Raw genomic sequence first — 25,507 nt, 5'->3', positions numbered from 1 at the left:
TTAAAATTCATTTGTCATTTTCAGAGCAGATTGGGCATATTTTCTTCTAGAAATGCCTGGATATGAACATGTATTTTGTAATAAATTGTGTGACATAGATAATTAAGTTAGATGCAGATTTTTTTCTTAATCTCCAAATCAATTAAAAGGTTTGATAAATGAGGTTTGGAAATTGTAGGTTGCAGAGATGAGAAGCCATCACATTGTACCCAGTCGATTAAAACAAGAAGAAATAGAACAGACACAGATAAGTGTTCTGCCTGTGTTAACCTTGATGGCTATTATCGGGGGGATGATGCTATATCTATTTCATTGGCTTAGGCTTTTTTTCATGCTGAGAGAAATCAATACTTTGAGTTGCTGGATGGCAGAGGCATCACTTCAGAATTGAAGGTGGCTGTCAGACATTGTCATTGGTTGACTTTTGTTCACTATTGAGTTTTTAAGCTTTCATTTTTCTAAGTCTTATTCAGGAGTCTTTGTAAGATTTCCCTGGGTAGCATTTTTTTAGTCCAGACTTGAAGCCTGAGGTCAGGGATCAAGTGCAAAGATCTTTGAAAGTGGAAGATTGAAGAGTGCCTTCATTTACTACAATGTCCTTATTTAAAGGGAATTTGCATTGGCAGGAGGACTATCCCTTGTCTTCTGGAGTATTTTTTTCTCTTAAATGATGTTTTCTAGGACATGATGCTAGTAATTTTGAGCCAAGTTAGGCAAAGGAATTGGCATACTTCAAAGTGGTTAGTGAGAGCTTTGTGGCAAGTTGAAGTACAGAAAATGGACTGTAAGATAATGTAGTCTTTTTAAAAATCTTTGCTGCTATCAAATGCTGTTAGTTAGATATAGCTTTTGTGAAACATAACATGGTAATTTTAGGAATTGTAGTGATACATATGCAAATGTTACCGTGCATAGGAAACCTTTAACTGTCAGCTTTATTTGATATGTTTTTCTATAAACCAAAAACAAAATTATCTTTAAAATACCAGATCCTCCCTGTCTCTAGTTCAGTCTAGGGGGATTATCTACTAATTCACCATACCATTTGTTTTTAACAGCATATCTGGAATCATCCTGATGACAGAATATACTCTTTGCTCCTCTCTCCATGCTACCTTTCCACATCTAGGTACACAGGGTGGTTTTCGCCTTTCATATTTCCTGCTCCAAAATGGCTGGGACCAATGGCTGTGAAATCCTCCCCTAATATCTCTAACCATTGCTGTTGTGTTTTTACATTGGACCTGCTTCCAAAACACCATTTAAAACAGGTTTCAAGCACCAAAGTGCTCACGGAAGTGGAAATCTTGGTTTAATTTACTCATAGGTATGTAACGGTCTAATTACATACAACCACGTAGAAGTCTGCAGGGCATGTGTTGATAGTATAGTTTGCAACCATGATGGCTATCCATCATGAAAGCAGAGGAAGTAAATGTGTAATAATTTGTAGAACCGTAGAAAAGGTTACATGCAAACAAAATCTTTAACCAGCTTACTCAAGATGAACATTTGCAAAATATGCTGGTTAATATAAAAACAAAATATGCATTGTTCATGAACCTCTGATTTCAAATCTTTGATGTAGTTGATCTTCAGGCAACCTATAGTTTTGGTTAGGAGGGGTTCAGGTAATTGAATTTTAACTGTATTGGTATATGTACATAAAATAATTTGTCAAATATTGATATTGGCATGTGATCTACACATGGTTCATGTTGTAACCTGGCAGTTCTTCTAAACCACTCATATCCCTGATAGATCAATTCTCCATATCCCAGTTGCAAAATGAATGGGAATAAGAGGAGAGGTACTTAGTACTATTCCTCTACCACCACAATGGCAATTTCATTGGGTCTCAGAAGGCATGACATACTTGAGCATGTGTCCTTTAGATAATTAGGTTAATACTGTCTTCCTTCTAACAGGCATTGCAACCCTTCAATTTTATTGTGTACACTAATAATCTGGTAGCTGACTCCCAGACTCCTTGTCCTTTTATGAAAGTAAAGAAATTTGTATTGGAAAAATAAAACTCACTTGAGTTAAACTGATGGTGCAAGCCTGCATTGAGGAGTTTGTTTGCTGCATTTACAGTCTCAATAAGTGGCTTGGTCAGACCTCTCCACCCTTTTCACTATAGCATCAGTTTCCCTCATCTTTGGATGCTGACATCTAGACCTTAGAAAATGCACCCTCCATGATCCAAATGATTCCAGTGAAGTTCCAATCCTAATGTTCCACATGAAAATACGGTCATTTACTTATAGGCCATGTAGATTCTTGTTCAGATTTTTTTCTGTGGTACAATGTGCAGGATAATATGAAATTTAATCTGAAGATTGACATCTGCCAGTTTCAATGTATTTTCCAGATGCACAGTCTTTCATTCAAAATTCAAAACTAACCCAAACTTTGAAACAGCACCAAGTGAATCATTTCCTTAGCCAATTCCTAAGTCTTAAACCATTGCAGATGACACAACTGTTACACTTCACAGATTGGCCTCAGAAAATGTCAGTCATATACTCTTTGCTACTTCTTCCTATTCTTAAACTCTCTAAATAGCAGTAGAAATTATGTAGCATCTACCTCAGTGAAAATTGGTTAGAAGCAAAACTTAAAACTGATTTACTTGTACTTTACTGATTTACTTGTCCTACTTTGGTGGGACAAACTGCTTCTGGTGGAATTGTTGGGAAGTTTTGCTCCGATTTGGGCTGCATAGTGGTGGAGAGAACTCTAGTCAGAAGCCTAATTATGGGGGATAATTGTAATTGGCCTGTAACAGAGACTCGTCTCTAGAACAAAAAGAAAGCTACTGCCACTTCTGCAGTTACTTTGAAGAATGGAGAGTAAATAAAGATATAAATTAGTACCAAACTAGGGGAAAAAAACCCATAGTTTTAGTACTGTATTGAGATTAATCTTCTATCTTTTAAATGCATTTATTCAATAAGGAACAGATTCAGGATTAGATATTTTTATTTCACCGGTTTCCTGCAAGTCATCTAAGAATTGAGTGTAAAGAAGAAAGCATCCAGGAATAATACAAGACCAGGGCTAACATCAAAATGAACATAGAGAAGATTGGATAAGTAATACTTGATGTGTATTTTACCCTCCCTGACATCTTCTCTTTTCCCCTTCTAGCCAAGATTGGGATGTGAGACTTATTACTTTTAGGGGATTTTATAATCTTGTAGCACTGTTGGGGCCACTAAGAGCTGGGGGGGGGGGAGGAATTGGCATACCACATAACTATCAGGAGAAAGATACTTGGAATTGGGATGTGGCTTAAATCAAGACTGAGATTTGAAGTGTTGAGCTGTTTTTACCAGACTGTGCAACACATCAGGCTGCTCCAAACTCAGACCCTGACATTGAGTGTAGATACTTGCCAATAGTCATTTTAGCCAGGATACTACCAGGTTTTGAAAATATATCTGTAACTGTAGTCCTGGCTGCTGTCCCTGGGCTGCATGGTAGTGGAAGAGGCTTTTTCTAAAAACTAAGCATCTCTCCCAGCTCCCACCCTGCTGTCTGCCTGTGTTTCATGCATGGAGTCAGCTCTCTGCTCTACTGTCTTAAAGCTGCTTCTGTAGAACTTTGCTTAGATTAATAAGGGATAGAGGCATTTGGCAGGCACTGAGGGACTGTGGCCACTGAACAGCTGAGAGAGTAAACCTGCACATGAGCAAAGAGAGAAATCAGTTACAGGGTGGTAGGTAGTGAGGGAGAAGGTAGCTATGAAAGTTTGGGGAAATAGGGGTGTGGAAAGCCATGAGGAGAAGGAGGAACCATGGTAGGAAGGATCAATGCTTTTCCCAAGGATAATTTTTCATGTAAGATTTCAGAGGCCAATGGAGAATTAATGTATATTCTGATGACATTTTGTTTTTCTTTGTTCTCCCTCTCCTCCCACTCCTCTCCATGACATTTCTAAAACTAAAATTACCGAACAAACACTAGAATGTGCACCCTAATCTGGCAGCTAAGGACCCGACAGCCCCACTAATCTTTTCGGTTTATTTGGAGAATTTTCCCTGACAAAACTTTTCAGATGTTAACAACTATGCATGAGCAGGTGCCAAACATCTGAGAGAGCTGCAACAGCTTCTGCGTCTTATTGTAATAACGTAATATGTTAATGAGCTTGTTGCAATTAAGATTCCTGCATGGTGTGATGTTGTAATTATGATATTTCTGCATTTTAAAGCCTGTCAATTTTCAAACAGGTTATGGGGGAAATAGTAAACTTTTAATAATTAATTTTAAAAGAGTCATCATGTTGGTTTGCTGAAAGAGAGATCTTATTCGTTTTAAGCTAGTGACAAACTAATGCTATTTTGTCCTATGTACATGCAAGTTGTAGTTGGAGGAAATGCCACTGGTCTCACCCTTCTTTTGAATGTCATGTCCACACACTGAAATTCATTATTGGTATTTAATAAAGAATGTGTTCAAAATTGCATCAGAAAGAGATTTTTTTTTTAGAGGTACAAGTTCATTATATCTTTTACAAAACGTTCTAGTTTGATTTCCATTTTATCATGTTTTTAAGGTCAAATGTGACTTTAATGTTCCATAAAGAGACAGAGATTGATAATCTGGAAAGAGTAACCCTCTAATGTGATTTATATATATGGATTTTATGTCAGATATGAAAAGTTGCTGTTCAAATTGTAAAGGAGGATCCATTAAAGAGCACTTTAAAACACTTTACTACTTAGCTTACCTTGGACACTTGTTCTTAGAATTCTGCCCTTTCAAGCAACTTATATATAACAGCTTATCAAACATTTACTAAGTGCTGGTGAAGAGAATTCAAAATTGTCATGGGTGCAGGATAGGTTAATATACTGGAAAAGACAGCAGTGTTTAAAAGGAGCTATAAAAATCTTGTTTAGAGGCGGTCATAACTTAGCCAACTTATTTTTTTTGGTGGGGAGGCGATGGCGGGATGCTGGGTTTAGGCGTACAAAAGACTATTCCTGATGTTTAATTGAACTGAAATTCTACTGCTTACGGTTCACACTTTCTGGATTTCTGTTCATCAGGTGAGCATTGTAACAGTCATAGGAGAGTTGGGGAACAGGTGAAAGGCAAAATCTAGATGGAGAATTTACAAGTGAATTTGTAATCAGCCTATTCTTACTTTTTTACCATTTAAGGGTGTCTGTAAAATTAAATGCTTGTTAACCACTGGTTTATATAATGTAAGTGTCTATGAAAATCCATATTGGATGTATTTTAGTCATTTTCTGCATAATTGCTGCAATTAAAGAGAGTGACTGATTAAAAAGTACTTTACTTCATATGTGTCATAAGGCATAACTACTTAATGTTTTACTTGTATAGGTTTTGTTTGTTTTTAATATCTTGATACCTATGCTTGGAAGAATTGTTCTAAAGTCTGCACTGGTTGCTCTCCCCCTGAAAAAAAAAAGGATATTTTTCTTGTTTGTTTGGATAAACATTTGTCCTTTCTACTAACTAGATCATAGAATAATCCAATCATTTACAGAGGCTGAAGTGCTTTGTCTACCTAGCATATGCAATGTGTAGAACTGCCAGATTGAAATCTGAGGAACAGGAAGTCTTAAAGTTGGGGGTGGGGGACTTTCATGACACCACATTAACAGGAAAATAAAGAAAATAATCACCCAGGAAAGCGGAGTTTTTAGTTTTTATGTTTTTAGTTTTTCACCATTTTGTTTTTATGTAATTAGTCTTTGTTAATGGTGTTACGTTTTGACAGCCTTGAAAAATGAAATATTTTTACCAACAGTTGTTGTATGTAAAGTTAAAGTGTTCGTTTTCCCACACTGGCCTGCTAATGTATCACAGCCTTCTGGCTAGTGAAAAGCTACTTCAGTCTTCATATCCATTCAGTGTTTTTCCTCTTTGAAACTTCCAGCAAGAAAACTATATGTAATGTACTATCCAAATAGCATATATAAGGTTTTGATTTTATTTAGGGGAAGGATCTTCAAAGATACATATAGCCGTTAGGTGCCCAACCCCCATTCACTTTTAATGCAAGTTGCATGTCTAACTGCAATCTGTGTCTTTGAAGATCTCCCCTTTGAGACTGGAACTATAAAATCTATACTCTTGCAGTGTGATAGAATCGGTTATTCTGACATGTTCTACTGTCTTGTCAGGTTAGTAATGTTTTAAAAAAATCTTGAGGGAACATGGTGTAGTGGCTAAAATACATAACTAATCTGAGTTCTGTATTTAGCTCTGCTATAGATGTACTGTAACCATAGATAACTACTGTGTCCCTCAAGTTTGCACATCTGTAAAATGGGGATAATTCTTATTTCTGAAGGCTTAGTAAAACTGATTAGTTGTTCGTAAAGTACTTCAAGAGTCTTGGTTGGAAGGTTTTGAAGTGCAAAGTATTAAAGTATTTATTTATTTTTCTTAGTCGCTGTGTGCCCAGTATTCTGCAGATAAACGAGAGGATGAAAAGATGTGTGATCATTTGATAAGAGCAGCCAAGTTCCGAGATCATGTGACTGCATCCCAACTCATACAGAAAATTATCAACATTCTGACAGACAAGCATGGAGCCTGGGGAAATTCTGCATCGAGGTAAAGATAGATCTTTAAGATTTGGCTTTTGTTCAGATATGATGGGATGATTTGGATTATGTCTTCAGATGAGGTCAAACGTAATGGAAAACTGTCATATTACAATTTTGTTTATTGTAAAATAATATATATTTAAAGAGAAATTTTGGAAGACACAGAGAACTTTACTTCAGCAATATGTTATCTACAATTGGGGCTTAATCCATTTTTCTTTTTTCAACAGTCTTGTTTACTCACAAAGCAATATTTGTAGTTTAGTGACTGTTCTAAATACCATTACTGAGGCTTATCTGAAATGGTAAAAATACATTTTGCTTTCCTGAATGTAGAGAATCAGTGCAACATATATGCGAAAGCAACAACAATATAGAAAAAAATTCTTCCCCAGTTGGATTTAAACCTCATCACTATGTAGAGCTCCAAATTTTTTTCAAATTCCAGTATAACTGCATCATTTATTTTAAAAAAACAGGAAATACATGAATAAATATTCCCTAAAATATTTTCTGTTACTGAAGCGTGGAATGGAATATTTAACACCTGACCAATGGAAATTTATGAAGAGAGGTAACATTGCACCCCCCTTGTCTCCAGGAAAGAGGAAAATGTTTTTTTATTATGTTGCATTGTCTACTCATACATTAGAGCAAAACACAACCAAATGAAAATTACATTGCTTTCATTTGGGAAATTCTACGGAATATGGAATAGTAATTACATTGACACTTGTTTAATTGTTTCTGCTCAAGTCAAGCTGATAGTTTCAGCTGAATATTTAAAATGAAAGTTCAAATCCTAGAACTGCATATCTGATTAGGACTTAAAAAATAAACTGAATGTGTCTTGGCTAGAACATACGATGCTGAGTCCATTTGCTTCTTGAAATGCTGTCATTTGTATGCAATGAAAGGTGGAGGTAGGAAATGTGAGTGAAAAATTTAATATATTATTTTTGCCAATAATCTCAATTAGCTCTTTTGTATTAAAAACAATTTTATCATGTTCAACAATTTCTCATTTCATAATACGTTTTGATGGATATTAGCTATTAAGTACTATTAATATTGAGGTTTTTATTATAGCATATTAGAATTACAGTTGAGCCACAAACCCAAAATGTGGTGCTCAAACTGTGTTAAATATGGAAAGCCTTTATGAAAATACTCTGCAAGAAAATACAAAATAATTACACACTTAAACATTTCCGACAACGGTTGGTTAGTTAATCGCTTTCTATGAACATAGTATTTTAAGATTGTAACAGTGTCTCTTCAAACAACTTTGTCTAGCACTTCATACATCAGTGGCTCTTCAATTTTCAGAGTGTGCGCCATTAGTGTTTTGTTCAGTTGTTTGTGTTCCTTAGCTTAAAACAGTTTCTGTCCTTAATGGCTTTTAAATAAGGAGTATGAAGAACTCTTTGCCATTTAGATGTGTTTTGCTTATCATGATAGTACTGGTATAGCGAGATAGGTTGAGCTGTAATTGATAAAATGTAGTGCACACAGAAAGTGGGTTAACTATTCTCTGATTTTCTTCATACAAGGTTTGGTTAATCAGCTTGTAAATTATGTAGTGTAGAAAATATGGACATGATTATTTCTATTTTATAATAAATAATGATCTACAGTGAAATGGAAATATCACATAATGCACTTTGCAGTACACTTAACATAATTCTAGGAAACTTAAATGGCATTAGAGAGGAAAAAAAATCTTTATCGGGAAGCCAGAATGCATTTACCCACCATAAACCTGTTTTTTAAAAAAAAAAAAAAAAAGGCACACGATTGTCATCCTAAGCAAAAGCTGTATTAAAGGGGTTACATTAATATTTTACTTTCCCTTAAAGAATTGTACTACATTTTTGTCATGTAAATTCAATCTTAGTAGTACTTTTTAATATTTGGTTTGTGGTATTTTGTTTTTCATCCTCCTTTGGAATCCATATAATTGCTTGTAGCCATGGCTCTGAAGGCCTAATACTTTCCCATTAATGTCATTTATTTTGTTTCAATATTGATGGCTTTTCTAATGCCCTACGATCAGTGGGCTGCAGTGCTGGCAGCTGGCCTGGGATCGGCAGTGGTTTTAATAAATCACAATCAGACTCATGCCATTACATCAATATTTTTAGTCAATTATAGAGAAGGTCAGGTGCTACATTCGGTATAGGAGCCCCAGCATGTGGCATTTGAGAAACATCTGGTACTGCAACAAAACTGCAAGCCGGGGAAAAAAGAATCCAATTTATCCCATCTAAAGAGACCAAATGAAATCTGCTGCTTTATGGATAACACAATGATGATTATAGCCATTTTGAACATGTTATACTTGCTAGACTTAATACCCTTTATACAGACATATTCCCTAAAGTTTCCATTCAATAAAAACTGAAAATGAAAATATTATTTTCTCAGAAGCAGATGTGAATTGTTGTTTCCTCACAGCAGGCATCTAATATCTTTTGACACATAGTGACCTGCCTGAATGCAATTTGTGTCTTAATATCCAGATTGTACCAGCTTTTGCCACATGAGAGAGAGTAAGCAAGCTCTTTTTCCTCCACTGGATTTGAAGTCCTGGCTATTGCTGTGGCATGCAAAGAAAGCATTCCTTTCACAGAGCTCTGATATCTCTGTGCCCTTTACTGTCATTGCATTTTTTCAAATGCTTAGAGATTTCAGGAAATAATGGGACAGACAAGTACCTGTTCATCCATACATTACTGTCACCTGGAGTGAGGCTCAGGTGAAAACTGAGAAAGCCTGATAAGAATGGTGGAATAAGCAGGAAAGAGGACACAAATGAACAGAGTGGCAGAAGTAATTTTTTTCTGGTGCATAGAGCAGGCATTGTGTTTATTTGGGTCAGGAGACAAATCATCTTTCATGTAGATGACACCTGGTAAAGTGGCTGAATATAAGAAGGATGAGGAGAGATGATGGAGAACACTGGATGAAAGTCTCAGAGGACATACTACCCTTTTCTCATATCGTCCTTCATTGCATTCTAATAGGCTGACTAATGTACCATGGAAATTCATTCTTGGTATTAGAGGGGAAAAGGGTGGTACTCTTCTCAGAAAAATGCAAAGGTAGAACTGCAGACATAAATTATTTTAGAAGCAATAAGGTTTAGGAATTTTTAAGAGAACCTCTGTATATCAAGATCTCTGAATGCTTTTGATTAGTTTAGGAGACTGAGTTTAGGCTCAGGTTTCGGTTGCTTAAGAAACTCTGTTTCAGATTGGTTGAATGTGTTCTAATGGATGCCCTCAAGCAAGAGGCGTCTCTGCCTTAGAGACATTCATCTTTTTTCTGTGTCACAGGCTTGCTGGTAAAAATCTTTGTGATGCTCTCTCCAATTTTTCTTCAGTAAATCAAATCTTCCTTCTTTCAAAAAGATGAATGCTGTAAGGTTGGGGTGTTATAAAAAAAAAATCAATGCAGGCAAAATTGAAACAGTATGCCTCTGTATTGATTGGCCTTGTGAAATCGAAACTAACAGCTTTGTAACTGTTCCAGTGGACAGTTAGCTGACCTGTAATGGATAAACTATCAATATTAGCATTACTATTTTATCTTGTAGTATGTCATTTTAGAATCCAGAGTCCAAGGAAAGAGAAGGGTCGAACTGAATTTTTAATGTTACTTGTGAGAAGTAACCACATTCTTTCTCTGTATAGTTGTTTGTAGATAAGTGAGATACGTATGTGTTCTGTTTTAAAACACAGTATTACTTTAAAGAGCAATGATTATTTTTTAACCTGTTCCCTTTGGCATTTGCAATAAAATGCATTTCAAAATATTTGTTTTTTAAATAAAAAAAGAACAAGAAAAAACTTCAAACAAAACAGCGCCAAGAGCTCTGCCTATCAGGGCAAATGTAGTTTTATTAGTCTAAAAATTGAAAATATGATGCGCCTTTTCCCCCATCTGTAATATATTGTATGGCTGAGTTTATTAATAAAATTTCAAAATTTCCAGATATTCATCATAGATTTATACAGATTTACACTTCCTAAATAGGCATCAATGCACAGAATTTTAAAACATAAAACATTAAACACATCGTGATGAAGAGGTATAATTTTCCCCCTTTCTTACTGGCTCACATGCTTTTCATTCTGACTCCTACCCGACCCTGAGGATCTTGCACTTGACATCAGTGTAAAGCAACATTCATTGCTCTCTCTGGAGCTTTGATGATGCTAGGAAATTCTTTATAGCCTACAATGACAATAACATAGTGAAATGGCTTAATAAACCTAACATTTTTCCTATTTGTCTCCCGCTCTGTGTCCCCCTCCAAAAAATGTAAATCATTAGCAAATGAAGCAGGTGGGAGGGAACAATGTAAATGTCAGTTAAAGAAATAAGGTTTTTTGAAGTACTTTCATGAAATAAGTAGGTGTATAGAAGTTAGTGTTTAAATGTTGTATTTTAGTATGTGTACGTCAATACATATGCAGTAACTCCCAGTGAGTTGTGGGTACAATGTTCTATATTTGTATAGAGGCCTGAGGCCAAGTACCTTCAGCCATTATAAGTGAAAGTTCCTGTACAATCACATTCTATCATGTTAAAATGCCTTTATAAAATATTTTTGTATAATTTTATAATAATTAGTCCCAAACAATGTTTGGGTTACAATGGATACCAAGAAAATGGAAATTTTTAATCAGACAGTTAGATTTCTCCTTACACAATACCTTTTTGATAAATAAACTAAATGTGTAAGAGGCTGCTGAAAGATCTAATGGACACCTGATCTCTGTCTTTCACCATAAGGAGAGTGTAAACCATAGAAATAAGTAAAATCTCCATGTCCTGCTGAGATCTACTGAGACTGTGAAGGGATTCAGGTTTGGAGTTTTCATCATCACCTTCTCAATAACTTTTCCCAAAAAGGGAACAATTCAACTTCAGCCCCATCTCAAGAGTTTTTTAGTGCAGGAAAAGTTTTCTTGAACAGGGACCTAATTATAACTTGCTTTAGGGCTATGTGCAATTTGCTTTCACAAAGGGAGACTTTGACTGTTTCTATAAAAAACAGACCCAGTCCCACTGCCTTAGCTTTCACTAGTCATCTGAGAAGAGGTCATCTTAGTGGTAGTTGAGAGGCTGAATATAGCTTACCTAGCAGATCCAGAGCCACCAAAGGTGAAACTGAATGAAATACCACTGGAGAAGAGGGGGAGTTCTTTTCCCTTCCTGCTCTGAAACTGGCTATAGTGAGTTAAACTGTCAGTGAACCAATTCATCTTATCTGAAAAGTAGATGTGGGTGAGACAGGGAAGAGAATAGTCACTATAAGAGTTTTTTTATTCCATTACTCAGAACAGTGTTACTTGTCTAAATCTCATAGTAGAGGAAAAGGAATAATCTCTTAGCTTCTAAGTTTCCACCTCAGGATAAAATATTGTTAAAAAAAAAATCAGTTGCAATTCACAAATACAGAATGGAAGATAACTGGCTAGGCAGTGGTACTGCTGAAAAGAATCTGGGGATTACAGTGGATCACCAATTGAATATGAGTTAATAGAATGATGCTGTTACAAAAAAGGCAGATATTTTTCTCGGAAGTATTAACAGCGGTATCGTACACAAGACATGATGGGAGGTAATCGTTCCACTCAGCACTCATGAGCTCTCAGTTGGAGTGCTTGTGTCCAGTTTTGGGCACCACACTTTAAGAAAGATGTGGACAAATCAGAGACAGCCCAAAGGAAAGTGACAAAAATATAAGAGGTCATGGTTTTAAAATCTATCAGGTAAGTCTGAAACAACTGGGCATGTTTAGTGCAGAGAAGAAAAGGATGATGGGGTGGGACATAAAACATGTAAAAGGCTATTATAACAAGGACAGTGATCAGTTGAAATAATCAGCTTAGTTTGCAGCAAGGGAGATTTAGGTTATATATTAGGAAAATTTTCTAACTATAAGAATAGTTAAGCACTGGAACAAATTACCTACAGAGGTTGTGGAATCCCCATTACTGGAGCTTTTAAAAACCGGTAAAACAACCACCTGTCAGGAATGGTCTAGGTGTACGTAATCCTGCCTCAGTGGAAGTGGATTGACTAGATGATATCTTGAGGTCTCTTCCTGCCCTATATATCTGTGATTGGTTTCAGACTATTTTTTGTCACTGTTTGTCATTCCCTGTTACTCCATCTGTTGCAGATTCACTGTGCACTGTAGTGACTTGCAAAGCCAATTAAACAGAGGTGCCTGGGACGGATGGATTGATGAATGTGGTCACAAGACATCCAGCTAGGCCATCAGTTCAATGGCCTAATGGTGGACAGCATTATTTTTCAGTTGCATTTAGGACCCATTGAGAGTCCACTGATTTCCAAGAGTGCAGACAATCTGAACAGGTCCATAGCACTGACAGAAGCTGAGGTCTGACCTCAGGCTAAGTTATGAGTCAGCTGTGCATGAGGTACATGCACTCTGTATTATTGTATCCTTCTTGGATAGCCAGTTTGTATAGGATAACAACTGTTTCCTGCTCCCAGCAAATGTAATTAGTTCTTGTAGCTCAAGTGGTAGAAGTCTGTACTGCAGGTTTGGGGTTTAAACTGGAGCTGGTTAGAACACTTTGGACTAAAAGAGAGGTTATTGAAATATACTGTTGCATTGAAGTCAAAACATTTTGTGGAGACAATTTGGTTTTGACAAAGACTTTGCTTAAAAGGTTTGGGGGAGTGGGGAAGTAGGAGAGAAAGAGAGAGAGACTCACACTCTTAACATGTTTTTTAGGGCACTGGTCTAGGATCTTCAAGTGTCTGCCTATCTGATTTAATGATCTGGGATGAAAAACTCTGAGAGTTTATAATGTAATGACTTAGATAATAGAGTGGAGAGTATGCTTATAAATATTTGTGGATGATACCAAGCTGGGGGGAGTGGAGCGGTTTGGAAGGCAAGGTTAAAATGCAAAATAACTTTGACAAATTGGAGAATTGGTCTGAAATCAACAAGATGGAATTAAATCGGGGTGGGCAAACTATGGCTCAGAGGCTGCATCCGGCCCCCCCAGACATTTTAATCCAGCCCTCGAGCTTCTGCTGGGGAGTGGAGTCGGGGGCTTGCCTCACTCCACCATGGCTCCTGGAAGCAGCGGCATGCCTCTCCTCCGGCTCCTATGCATAGGGGCAGCCAGGGGGCTCCGCATGCTGCCTCTACCCCAAGCGCCTCCCTCGCAGCTCCCATTGGCCGGGAACCGTGGCCAATGGGAGCTGTAGGGGCGGTGCCTGCGGATGGGGCAGCATGCAGAGCTGCCTGGCCATGCCTTCATGTAGGAGCCATGGGGGGGACAAGCTGTCGCTGCTACTGGGAGCTGCTTGAGTTAAGCGCCACCAAGAGCCTGTACCCCGACCCCCACCCATGCCCCAGCCCTCTGCCCCACCCTCCAAACCTGATCCCCTCCCACCCTCCAAACATGAGGGCCTGATCCCCCTCCCACCCTCCAAACCTCTTGTTACCAGCCTGGAGCACCCTGCACCCCCAACCCCTCATCCCCAGCCCAACCCCCAATTTCGTGAGCATTCATGGCCCACCATACAATTTCCATACCCAGATGTGGCCCTCGGGTCAAAAAGTTTGCCCACCCCTGAATCAAATAAAGACAAATGCAAAGTAGTACACTTAAGAAGAAAAAGAAATCAAATGAACAACTACAAAATGTGGAATAACTGGCTAGACAGTAGTACTGCAGAAAATGATCTCGGGTTTATAGTGGATCACAAATTGAATATGAGCCAACAATGAGATGCACTTGTGTAAAAGGCTAATACCATTCTGGAGTGTATTAACAGGAATGTCGTATATATAAGACATGGGAGTTAATTGTCCATATCTACTGAGCACTGGGGAGGCCTCAGCTGGAGTATTCTGTCCAATTCTGGGTTCCACACTTTAGAAAAAATGTGAACAAACTGGAAAGAGTTCAGAGGAAAGCAACCACAAATGACAAAAGATTTAGAAAACTGGACCTGTGAGGAAAAGTTAAAAAGATCTGTCTATGTTTAGTCTTGAGAAAAGATGACTGATAGTGAACGCCCTGCATCTTTAAGCCGGCAGGTATTCGGCTGGCTGGCTGAATGAAGGGAAACAGTGCTTTATGGCTGGGGCAGGGGAACTTGCCACGGCCAAGGGAGAGGTGCCCCTCCCCACTGGCCCCAGCGTGGACCTGCCATGGCTGGGGGAGAGGCGCCCCTCCCTGCTGGCCTGAGCGTGGACCTGCCCTGCACTTGCCATGGCTGGGGGAGAGGAGCCCTTCCCTTGGCCCAGCCCAGCCCCACCAGAGCTGCCGCAGTCACCTCTCCACCGGCCCCAAGATGCTGCAGTGAGAGAGGACTTGGGGGAGTCCTCTCTCCCCACCGCAGCCCCTAGGCAGCCTATACCCCAAACCCCTCATCTCCGGCCCCACCCCAGAGCCTGCACCCCCAGCCAGAGCCCTCAATCCCCTCTGCCCCAGTCGTTAGCGCCCTCCCACACTCCGAACCCCTCGGCCCCACCCCCACCACATGAATTTTGTTATTGGTGCACATAACAAAATTCATTCCTCACATGGACATAAAAAATTAGAGGGAATGCTGGAGCCAACGCCCGTATTCTTGTAGCCCACCTTAATGCTCTTACAGGGTGGGGTGGATGGTAAGATCCTGGAGATGGATTTGCTGGAGGGACCTGGATGGGAAAAGAGGGGGAGCTGGTAAAAGCCCCCTGGGTAATTACAGAATAAACATGGGGTTACCTGCACTGTAGACTTTTATCTGCTGAGTAGTCCCAGACATATAATAATAAAGTTGCAGCCTGTTTTAAACCCATGTCACATGTCTCTTGTCCTTCTTTCGGTATAGCCTAATAGTCTTCAAATATGTAAGGATTGTTTTAAAGAAGATGGCAATTATTCTCCATGTCCTCCTAAGGTAGGGCAAGAAGTAATCTTCAGCAAGGGAGATTTAAGTTAGATATTAGGAAAAACTTGCTAACTATAAGGATAGTTAAATACTAGAATAGGCTTGCAAGAGAGGTTGTAGAACTCTGTCATTGGTGGTTTTTAAGAACAGGTTAGACAAACACCTGTCCATCTGTTGTGGATGGTCTTGGTATACTTGGTCCTGCCACAGTGCAGGGGGTTGGATTAGATGATCTCTAGGCATCTCTTGTGGGCCTACATTTCTGTAATTCTGTGATTCTAAATCAGGAGGAGCAGAGTTAATATAGATCTTTGAAGGTAGTGGTAAGAAATGTAAAGTTTATTTGTTAGCAGACAGAGACTAGAGACCATTGGAGAGGAGAGTGACATGGATTAAATAACAAAATGTCAGGGGAAGAAAGATTACTTCAATTTAAACAAAATGTAGCCATTAAAGAGGGTCAATGTGTTTTTGGGAGGCCAGAGAGTAAGTTGTTATATGCTCAGGGTATGTCTACAGAGCAATTAAAAACCTGCAGCTGGTCCCTGCTAGGCTCATGGGCTGTTTAATTGTGATGTAGACCTTCAGGCTCAGGCTGCAGCCCAAGCTCTGGGACCATCCCACCTTGCAGGGTCCTGGAGCCCGGATTCCAGCCTGCAAGCCCGAGTCAGCTGGCACAGGCCTGCCAAAGATATCTAATTGCAGTGTAGACATACCCTAAGATAGGTTAAGCAAAGGCCTGAATGAAAAATTTGTCTGTTGGAATGGAAGGAAGAGGATGGATCCTGGAGATATTGAGAGCCAGATTTAGATACTGCCTGAACGGTGTATGTGAGAGAAATCAAAATTAACCCCAAAGTTGCAACCCTGAGTGTTAGGGAGGATGCTGGTATAGCCAGTGATAGATATTGAATCCTAATGCTTGGAATGAAAGATATGTACTTTGGTTTTGGCCATGTTCAGTTTAATAAAACCTCCAAGAGTTATCTGAGAGAGAGGGAGGCCGAGATGTGGGATTGAATGGAAAGAGGGGGAGAGATCAGAAAGCTATCAGCATAGAGACAATAGCTAAAGCTGTGTGAGCAAGTGAGATCTGCCAGACACAAAGTGTGAAATGAGAGGAGCAAAGAACCAATGACAGAGGTCTGAGGCCACCACAAAGAATGTGAGAGTGGAAGAAGAATACCCACCAAAAGAGATACTGAAGCCTTGAAAAGGTTTGCTTCGCTAGCTATACTGGTTCTGCAAATGAAATAAGATGTACTGGCAAATGCACTTTTTTGCTAGTATAACTACATCTACACTAGGGCTTTTGCCAGTATAGAGCTGCTGTTTAATAAATAAATAAATAAAATAAATCACATCTCTAATTGGCATTATTGCTCTGGCAAAAGTTTCCAATGTAGACCTGAAACTGGCATAAGGTATAGTGATATATGGATGGTTACACCAGTATAACTGCATCCATATTAAGATTTATACTGGTATAGCTATATCAATAATAATAATAATAATCATAATCATACCTATAACTGATATAGCTATACTGGTGTGAGTTTCAAGTGTAGACCAGACTTGAAAGAGCGGTCAGATGCAGGAGAGAGAACCAGGGAAGGACTATTGAAAGCTCAATGAGGATAAGATGTCAAGGAGAAAGTAATGAATAAGGTCAAAAGCAGCAGAAGAGGAGGAAGACGGAGTGGATAGATACTTAACTTTTTTTTTAATTCATTTTGCATTACTTTATGATCCAGAATAACATAGAGAAAATGGTGTTCTGTGATTTACTTGGATTTTTGGCACGTTTTTCTTAATTTTATAGCCAGTTATTTGTTTAATTTAAAATATATTTAGTCCTTGAGAAAAATGATAGATTATATCAGAGGTTTTTCTCTTTCAACATTTTAAAGCTGTAAAATTGCTAAAATGTTCTTTGACTGAAAAGAGGTATCCATACAGGCGTATCACTTGCTGTAGAAAGGTTAAGATTAACACTGCAGAGAGACTGAGAGTTGATGAATCTAAAGAAAATGGACATGTTGTACAAAACAGGAGTGGGAGGAATTGTTAGAAAATCATTTTATGATAACATTTACCTTTCAAAGTATAAACATTGTGGCTGAGATTACCAAGAATAATAATAATATGACAAGCATATGAATAGCTGAATGTACTACAGAGTTTGTAAAGTTTTCCATCTGGTGTGTTACTATTTTGCTATAAACCCTCATAGTATTGCTAATGTTGAAGTTGTCAGTGTTTTGCAAGAACCCCTATTTTCAGATATTTCATAACTAACTGAAAAACCCTTGTGGCTGAAACTTGATACAAAGGACGTAAGCCAGAAAATTTTCTTATGGAACTCGAAAAAATCTGTTCAGTTTCTTTGGCTTAAGCAAGGTAATACACATTACCTACTTTTATGCATTATGCAGTCATAAAAATACTGCTAAAGATATCAAAAGGTATCAGACTATACTAAGAACTAATTTGCCTGAGAAATCTGCATTTTTTTAAATCAAACTTTTTGGGAGGGTGTGAGAGAGCGTGCAGGGGAAAAACAGGCCTCCAGAGGGGGGGAAAAATGTGAGGCTACTTTAAAAAAAAACACACCAAAAACCCCATGATTTTTCATAAAGTAGCTTCTAATAATTAATGCCTAAATCGATAAAATAGCAAAAAATTCCCACATCCATCAGCAGCTGGCCAAAAGATTCCATGTCAGACCTAGCCATGATGATCCACACATCTGTGACATCTAGGCTTGATGGTTGCAGTTAATTATTCCTACGAATGAAGCTGCACCTTGACAAAAACTCTAGCTGGTATAATATACACATTTAAAAAATGCTCATAGGAAAGGAAAATATCTTTAAAGGAAGAGAAAAAAATCCACATGGATATACTGTTACTCTGCCAAGAGGTGCATAGAACTAAACTAAACTAAACTAGCTGACCTTGTTATAACTTTGTCCTCTCTAATTCCTCCATCCCCTCATATTTCTTTCACTTGTAGTGTCTCATCTTGTCTTTGTAAACTTTATGACTGGAATGCAAACTCTTCATGGCAGGGAACAAGTATTCCTTATTTGTGAAACATTTAGCATACCTTTGGGCACTCAAAATTAATTAATATACATGCTGAATCTAGACAATCATTACTTCCTAACAAGGTGTTAACCTGCCCCTATTTACTCAAAAGGGGAGGGGGGCTTTTGACATGTTATGAGTTAAAATGGAATCTCTTATTTTGAACTGTAAATAGGTCCTGATAGCTGTAAGACACCAGTTGGATTAGCAGCGGGTTTTGAGGTTTTTGATTTTGATTGACACATTTATAGTATGACCAGGTTTATGTGCCGGAAACCCTCAGCCCAGAGATAGCACAAAAGAATAAATGGCTTGTAGGTGTGGTAAATTACATGAAGTCACACAGCAGTTGAAAAAGCAGACGAACTCTATCTGAAGAACTTGAATTCAGAGCTATTGCTGGGGATGTGAAAATAATATGCTACGTATGAGTGGTAAGGCAAGCTTTGCTTTTGCCATCTCATACTTGTATTAAAGAATGCACAGAATTCTAATTAGATTATAGAGTATCGTGTGTCTTGATCAGTGCATCACTTTGAAAACAAAGAAATAGACCACTTTTATAGTGCATGAGCCTAATGCTCCACTGCTTTGCATCTTGCACTGATGCAAAGTAAGGGCAGGTCTGTGCTTAAAATGTTGTGTCAGTGCAGCTGCACTGATGCAGCTGTGCCACGGTAACACTTTAATGAAGACACTCTTACGCTGACGGGAGAGAGCTCTCTTGTTGGTGTAGTTAATCCACCTCCCCCCCTCCCCCGCCAAAGAGGCGGTAGCTATATCGATGGGAGAAGCTCTCCTGCTGACATAGCGCTGTCTACACCAGGTGTTAGGTTGGTTGCTCAGGGATGTGGATTTTTCACACCCCTGAGTGATGTGGTTATACTGATGTAAGTCTGTAGTGTAGACCAGACCTAAGTGCAAAACACTGATGTGTGTAAGTGGAGAATTCTGATTGGGTAGCATTTTACATTCACCTTGTGCAGGCGTAAATAACTACGCAGAGTACAAAGCGGTGAAGAACCAGGCCCCCTATATTTCATACTGTACCAGAGCTGCTACATGTTTACTACTTTGCCTAACCTAAAATTTTACAGCTAGTACAAATTGCAAAGAGCAGTTGATAAATCTATGATTTTCAATATGACCACACAAGTCCTATACTCATTTTGCTTTGTGTATGGCTTTAGATTAAATTTAGCTGACATCTTCCAAATAGAGTGTAGAGGCAGCATAAGAAGAATAGAGGACCACTTGATCTGTGTAATTCAGTTACTTTTAATGTCATTAAATATACAACAGTGTCTCTGTTAACTGGGTATGCAGAGGTAACATACAGTAACATTCTCTTTAATCCACACTCTGATAAATCACATACCTACCCAGTTAATTAAAGATGCCTGATGGGGAACATTCAATATATGCTTTTCAGTGACTGGGTAGTACACTGACTGAGTCTCTTTACACAGCATGTCTGTTGTTTTCTGCCAGTTTATTCACTGTAGTATACAGGTGTGAATGATATTTATGCTAGTATACATTAACTTCATGCTGCCTCTCATCTCTTGTGTTTGCTAAGTCAATCTTATCTTAAAGTATGATTCTCGCTTTTCAATACACACTTTACATTTTAAATGTATCTGTAGTAAACACCAGTTTAAAAATACACACACATTTTAGTGCCAGCTAAAGTAAAGATTGTATTCCACTCCTCCTCAGACTGCTGGTTGGACTGTGGTACTGAATGGGCTGCTTTGGCATCACATGCAGAAGTCCTTGGAAGTACCAATCAGTCAAGGCAGAGTTCCATCTGCTTATGCATAAGTAATATCACCACTCTTATCTTCAGAAGTCATTTTGGGAAGGTGGGACAGAGATACAGAGCTGTAGTGAAAGGAGGCACTAGAATTCTGGAGTTCATAATCCCATTGTGTGAAGTGAAAGGAGGTGTAGCTTTTGGCAGAATCGTGGAGAGGGGACCTGGGCTGCTGACAAACAGTTGCTAGTAAAAAGCTGAGCTGGGGGAAGTGCCTGTCTGGTGTGGGGTGTCTCAGGCCAAGTCTTCGCTGCACATAAAGATAATGGTTTTTTATTTTGTTTTTTTTACTGTAAACGAAGACAAAGCAGTAGCTTTTACCACAAGGTTTCTAGGTGATGTCAACACTATACCCAACACTTGTGGTTGACCTCATCTAGTTTGCCTCATGGTAAAACTAGTGCCTTGTCTCTACTGTGTTTGTTCATTCCACTCTCAGCAAGTACAGTGCCATACGGTTTCCCTAGCTACTTTCTAGCAGCTGCTGCAGCTGCAAGGGGTAGAAGCGGTGTCTGATCTGAGGGCAGCCACCAACACCAAGAAAAGGGAGGTGCTGGTGAACAGACATTGCCTCCAACCCTGCAAATGGCTTTTCCCCAGCAGCAGTTGCTTTTACGTGCCAGTGATACAGTATCTCTCTCCTTCCTGCAGTGTGCCCCTTCCAGCAGACTGCAATTATGTAGTCCACTAGTTCTTCTCTCCTGAGTCCTCTCTTCCCTTCTGCTCCCCCCGCCCCTTGTTTGTCTCCTTTCAGTGTGGATGGATGGATACTAATGTTGCTTCCCCACAGGTTGAGTCCCTGTGCTTTTCTTTTGTATGCCTAGTTACAGGCACCTAAAAATAGGGAGTGTATGTAGTTAAACTCTGTTATATAAACTCTATCCAGTTGTGATGTGACATTAAGATGCCTTATTTTACAGTCTAGTATTGCTGGAAATGGAATAATATAAATATACATGTTAAGCAATGGGTCATTCATTTTGTGACGTCCAATAAGGCAAGTCATCTTTGGGGTATTATGGAGACCAAGTTCTTTAAAGGGTTTCTTACAAACAGACAAAGGGAATGCTATTTTTTCTCTAGTCCACTCTGCTTTTTTAGATTAAGGATATACATTCTTATCTGGAAAGCAGTAAAATGTGTAAAAAATTTAATGATGGTTCTGGATGTTGTCAAGAATAATCATGTCATCCATCAGAGAAAGGGGATTTGTAGATGGAATATCCAGCAAATTTAATATTCTTTCTTTCCTATTCTGCATTTTAGGATCATGTGAAATTAGAATAGCTGTAACTACGCTGGGGCTGTTTCCCCTGTTCTGTGTATTCTTTGCCTCTGGAGGTATTTTTAAAGGGGGGGGGGGGAATGAGGTAAACTCTATCAAATCACTCCAAAGTCTGCTTCTTTCATTTTTTCGTTACCCTTGGTAAGGCCACTACACTTACAATTCCATTATTGTATGAGAGGTCTGTGTTCTATGAAAGTCAGTGCCAAAGCTCCTATTGATTTTTTTGGGTGCATGATTGCTCTGAGTTTACCTATATGCAATATGATTTAAGTCAGTAATAATATAGTGACATAATACAAAATACTGTGTCTGACTGACACTTCACCTGTGCACACAGATTCTGAAATCCTAAGTACTGTTTAGATGTATGAATGCTTCATAGTGTTTCTTAGTATTCTGATAATTTACCATACAGTAGAACATCAGTGTTATGAACTGACTGGTCAACCACAACCTCATTTGAAATCGCTATGCAATCAGGCAGCAGCAGAGACAAAAGACAGAAAAAAAGAAAATACAGTACTGTGTTGAACATAAACTACTAAAAAAAAGGGGAAAGTTTAATTTTTTTTTTGACAAGGCAAGGAAACTGTTTCTGTGCTTGTTTCATTTAAATTAAGATCAGTTAAAAGCAGCATTTTTCTTCTGCACAGCAAAGTTTTAAAGCTGTATTAAGACAATGTTCAGTTGTAAACTTTTGAAAGAACAACCATAACATTTTGTTCAGAGTTACGGACATTTCAGAATAATGCACAACTAAAGCTGCAAAATGTGTTCTGCATAAACCTACCATGAAACAATACATTTAGCACAATAAATGATCAAATAGTTTACCTCTTTTGACTCACATTCAGGCTCTGTCCCCCAAAAACATATTTTTATAGACTTTCTACGTCACTGTTAATGAGATGAAATGGCCAGGTGAAATGGAGATAATTTTTAGTGAACATTTCAGTAGCTGTTTTTCCTAGATTGAAATAGCATAGAAAATACAAATGAAACCAAAAACCTCAAAACAAATCCCGAGCATGAACTCTCCTCCTCCTCCACTGTATGAAAGAGCTTTCCAGGATACCAAAGGATTTATGTGTTCCATATACCTTTTAAAGAAAGTATTGCTTTTCCAGAATAAGGTCAAGATGAGTCTCTGATCGGTATCTGGGAAGGAGTGGGGGAATCTATTTTCAAACTTTTTTAGAACTCAATTGTCTTTTGAGAGAACAATATCTGTGGAGTATCGATCGTCTGTGTCCAGTAGTTAGTCAAAGGCTATCTCCTTTGACTAACCCCTTAGCGTGGTGTCATCCTCCTTCATGTGATAGATTGTTACAATCTCAGCCAGTGTAATTACGCACTAGCCAAGTGGGTCATTTATTTCTGTACCTTCACCATTTACCAAAAATCTCCTTTATCTTTGGAAGCCAGCTCTTCCTTTTGCAGTAAAAGCAAAATAAGGCACATAAAACATTAGAGTCTAGAACTAAGGGTTTGAAAAATCACTAAAAGAATAACTTTAAAAAACTGTTTTACCTTTTAGGAACACCTAATATAGTTTTAAATCTATTTTTCCAGTGTCCTAGAGAACAAAACACATACACACAGTCCACTGTTTTTCATGTGCCTAATAAACACTAATTTTTATTTCTGGATGTTTTTGTTTTGTATTTTGTCTGTTAACAGCAGGTGCTTTCATTTACACAATGTCTTTTTTTCTCCCTTCAGTTCCCTGTCTTACTTAATTTCTCTTCCATGGCATTGGTTATGTTTAGCAGTGTTTTATAGTTAAAAGAATGGCATCTAAAATTGGTCATTTGTAATATTTTAAGAGCAAATGCTATAGAAGGTCTGCTACTTTTCTTTGAAGGCACAATATTGACAATTTAAATGTATCTCTTCTTGAAAATATTCAGAGTTTAAAAGGAAAAAGTGTATAATTTCAATTTATTTAAAATCGTAAGTTTATCTTCCTGATTGTGTAAAAAGTCTTTTTTAACATGATTTCCAATGCATATTGTTAAATATTACTGAAGCTCAATAGATAAGTGTACTACCACTTTTTCATGTCATCTCATAGTTGAGACATGGATTCCTATTAAGATTAGGTCCCAAATAAAGGACCTCTGACTTTAGTCATATCGAAATGTATCATATCGTTTGGAAGTTTTCTGCTTGGAGGCCTAGGTTCAGAACAGCAGGAAAGTTGCTGGTCAGGATTAAGGAGCTGCATTTATTCATTTTCAGTCTCAAACATACCTGTGCACAGCTCTTCCCAGTGCAATTAATGTCAGTTTCTTGAGCACCACATTTCACTATGTAACCAAAAATCATTGCCACTAGCCAGGAAAAAAAAATTGTTTTTGTATATTCATTTTTATAAAACTTCTTGTATTTCAACATACTGGAATCTAGATTTTGTATTGAACAACAAACATATTTACAGAGTTGAATTTCTTTTTAATATTAAATTATTGCTACTTTTTGGTTTATATTTATTACTTTACAGTATCCCTATATATTTTTAAGAATGTGGCAGTGTGTCAAGGTCCTAAATCTTTCTCACTCTGACACATAAGTCAGTTTATGTATGTTTATATTTGAATCCTCGGGCTGAGACAGCTTTGTGACCTACATCCTGATTCTAATTTCAGATGCATGACTCACATCTCAAAATCAAACATATTTGGTATTTTTAAGGTACATGATAATTCATGCCATGCATCTGAGATTGGGATCTAGTTTAGGATCACTTTTGATTAATCACAGAAGAATGCAATTGGAGAAAAGATTTTGCAGGCTATATTCTGAGAGAGAGCTACATATATTAAATCCCAAATATTAGGTTACTTGATACAGCTCTGTATAGTATAGTTGTTACAGGGGTCACTTCAATCTTAAAATGTTTGTGTAACTTAATAACCTCAAGAGTTGTTTCTTTGTTTCCTTCCCACTGCTTCCTCTGCCCAAGGCATCTCCAATAGAGCACATAAATATCATGGGTTTCAATTAAAAAACAAACAAACAAGGTCTTCATAAAAGAACCCAGGTTTGCTAGTCAAGTGATGTCCTATTACATATTCCCTCTCTTCTTCTATTCTCAGTCCTCTTCTCCCCTGTTCTCAACCTAGCTAGCTGCCCCCATATCTGTTTCAGAATTTTGGTCTGAGACACAAGCTGAGTTTTTAGGCCCACAGTACTGCATCCAATATCTCAGTAATTTTGGTGGTGATACTGCAAACGCGGTCCATCAATTCACATGCAGATTGCCCCCAACAAAGGCTGGCCAGTTACGGCTGGCAAACATGAAAACTAATAGTAGACTGAGGGCAGGAGAAATGGAGAGATGAGTCCTATCCATGAAAACTCCAAAACACAATTTTTGGACCTCATGTTATCCTAACTAATCTAAAGTAAGGCATATATTATCTTTCTTATTTGTAAAAGCATTTATTTGGTGCCATTTCTTTCAAATGGAAGAGAGCCACAAAGCAGGTAGGGGATGGCACTAATAGCCAAAATGGAAATCTCAAGCATTTCTGTTTCCTAATGTATGCAGATATGCCCTCCCTGGTCCTGAGTGTACCTCCTCTATTTCTTTTCTCCCTATTTCAAAATATCCTCTTTCCTTGACTTTTCAGTTTTTCACTACATTGTTCTTCCCCATTTTTCTCTCCTTCCACACCTTCTCCCACTCTTTCTGTGCTTTTCTTTTCTTTCCCATGGTCTCATGCCCCATCTTCTGTATGTGCACCTGCCTCTTCCCCTAAAGGTTCAGCC

General features: G+C 38.2%; 1 protein-coding gene across 8 annotated transcripts in view; it reads left to right on the top strand.

Moving 5' to 3' along the window:
- Positions 1-25,507, top strand: part of LRBA (LPS responsive beige-like anchor protein) — a 558,473-nt gene that overhangs the window by 227,502 nt on the left and 305,464 nt on the right. For 7 of the 8 annotated variants that reach the window (XM_048847356.2, XM_048847351.2, XM_048847357.2 and 4 more), the window contains exon 37: positions 6,437-6,603. In XM_048847356.2, the coding sequence (XP_048703313.2) occupies positions 6,437-6,603 (167 nt within the window). Of the gene's footprint in view, positions 1-4,952; positions 5,061-6,436; positions 6,604-25,507 lie in introns of those variants that run through there. The other variant, XM_048847358.2, reaches the window with a different exon arrangement.

Source organism: Caretta caretta, chromosome 4 (genome assembly GCF_965140235.1).
Source record: "Caretta caretta isolate rCarCar2 chromosome 4, rCarCar1.hap1, whole genome shotgun sequence".
Taxonomy (NCBI): Eukaryota; Metazoa; Chordata; order Testudines; family Cheloniidae; genus Caretta; species Caretta caretta.
This window is presented reverse-complemented; position numbering and strand designations above follow the sequence as displayed.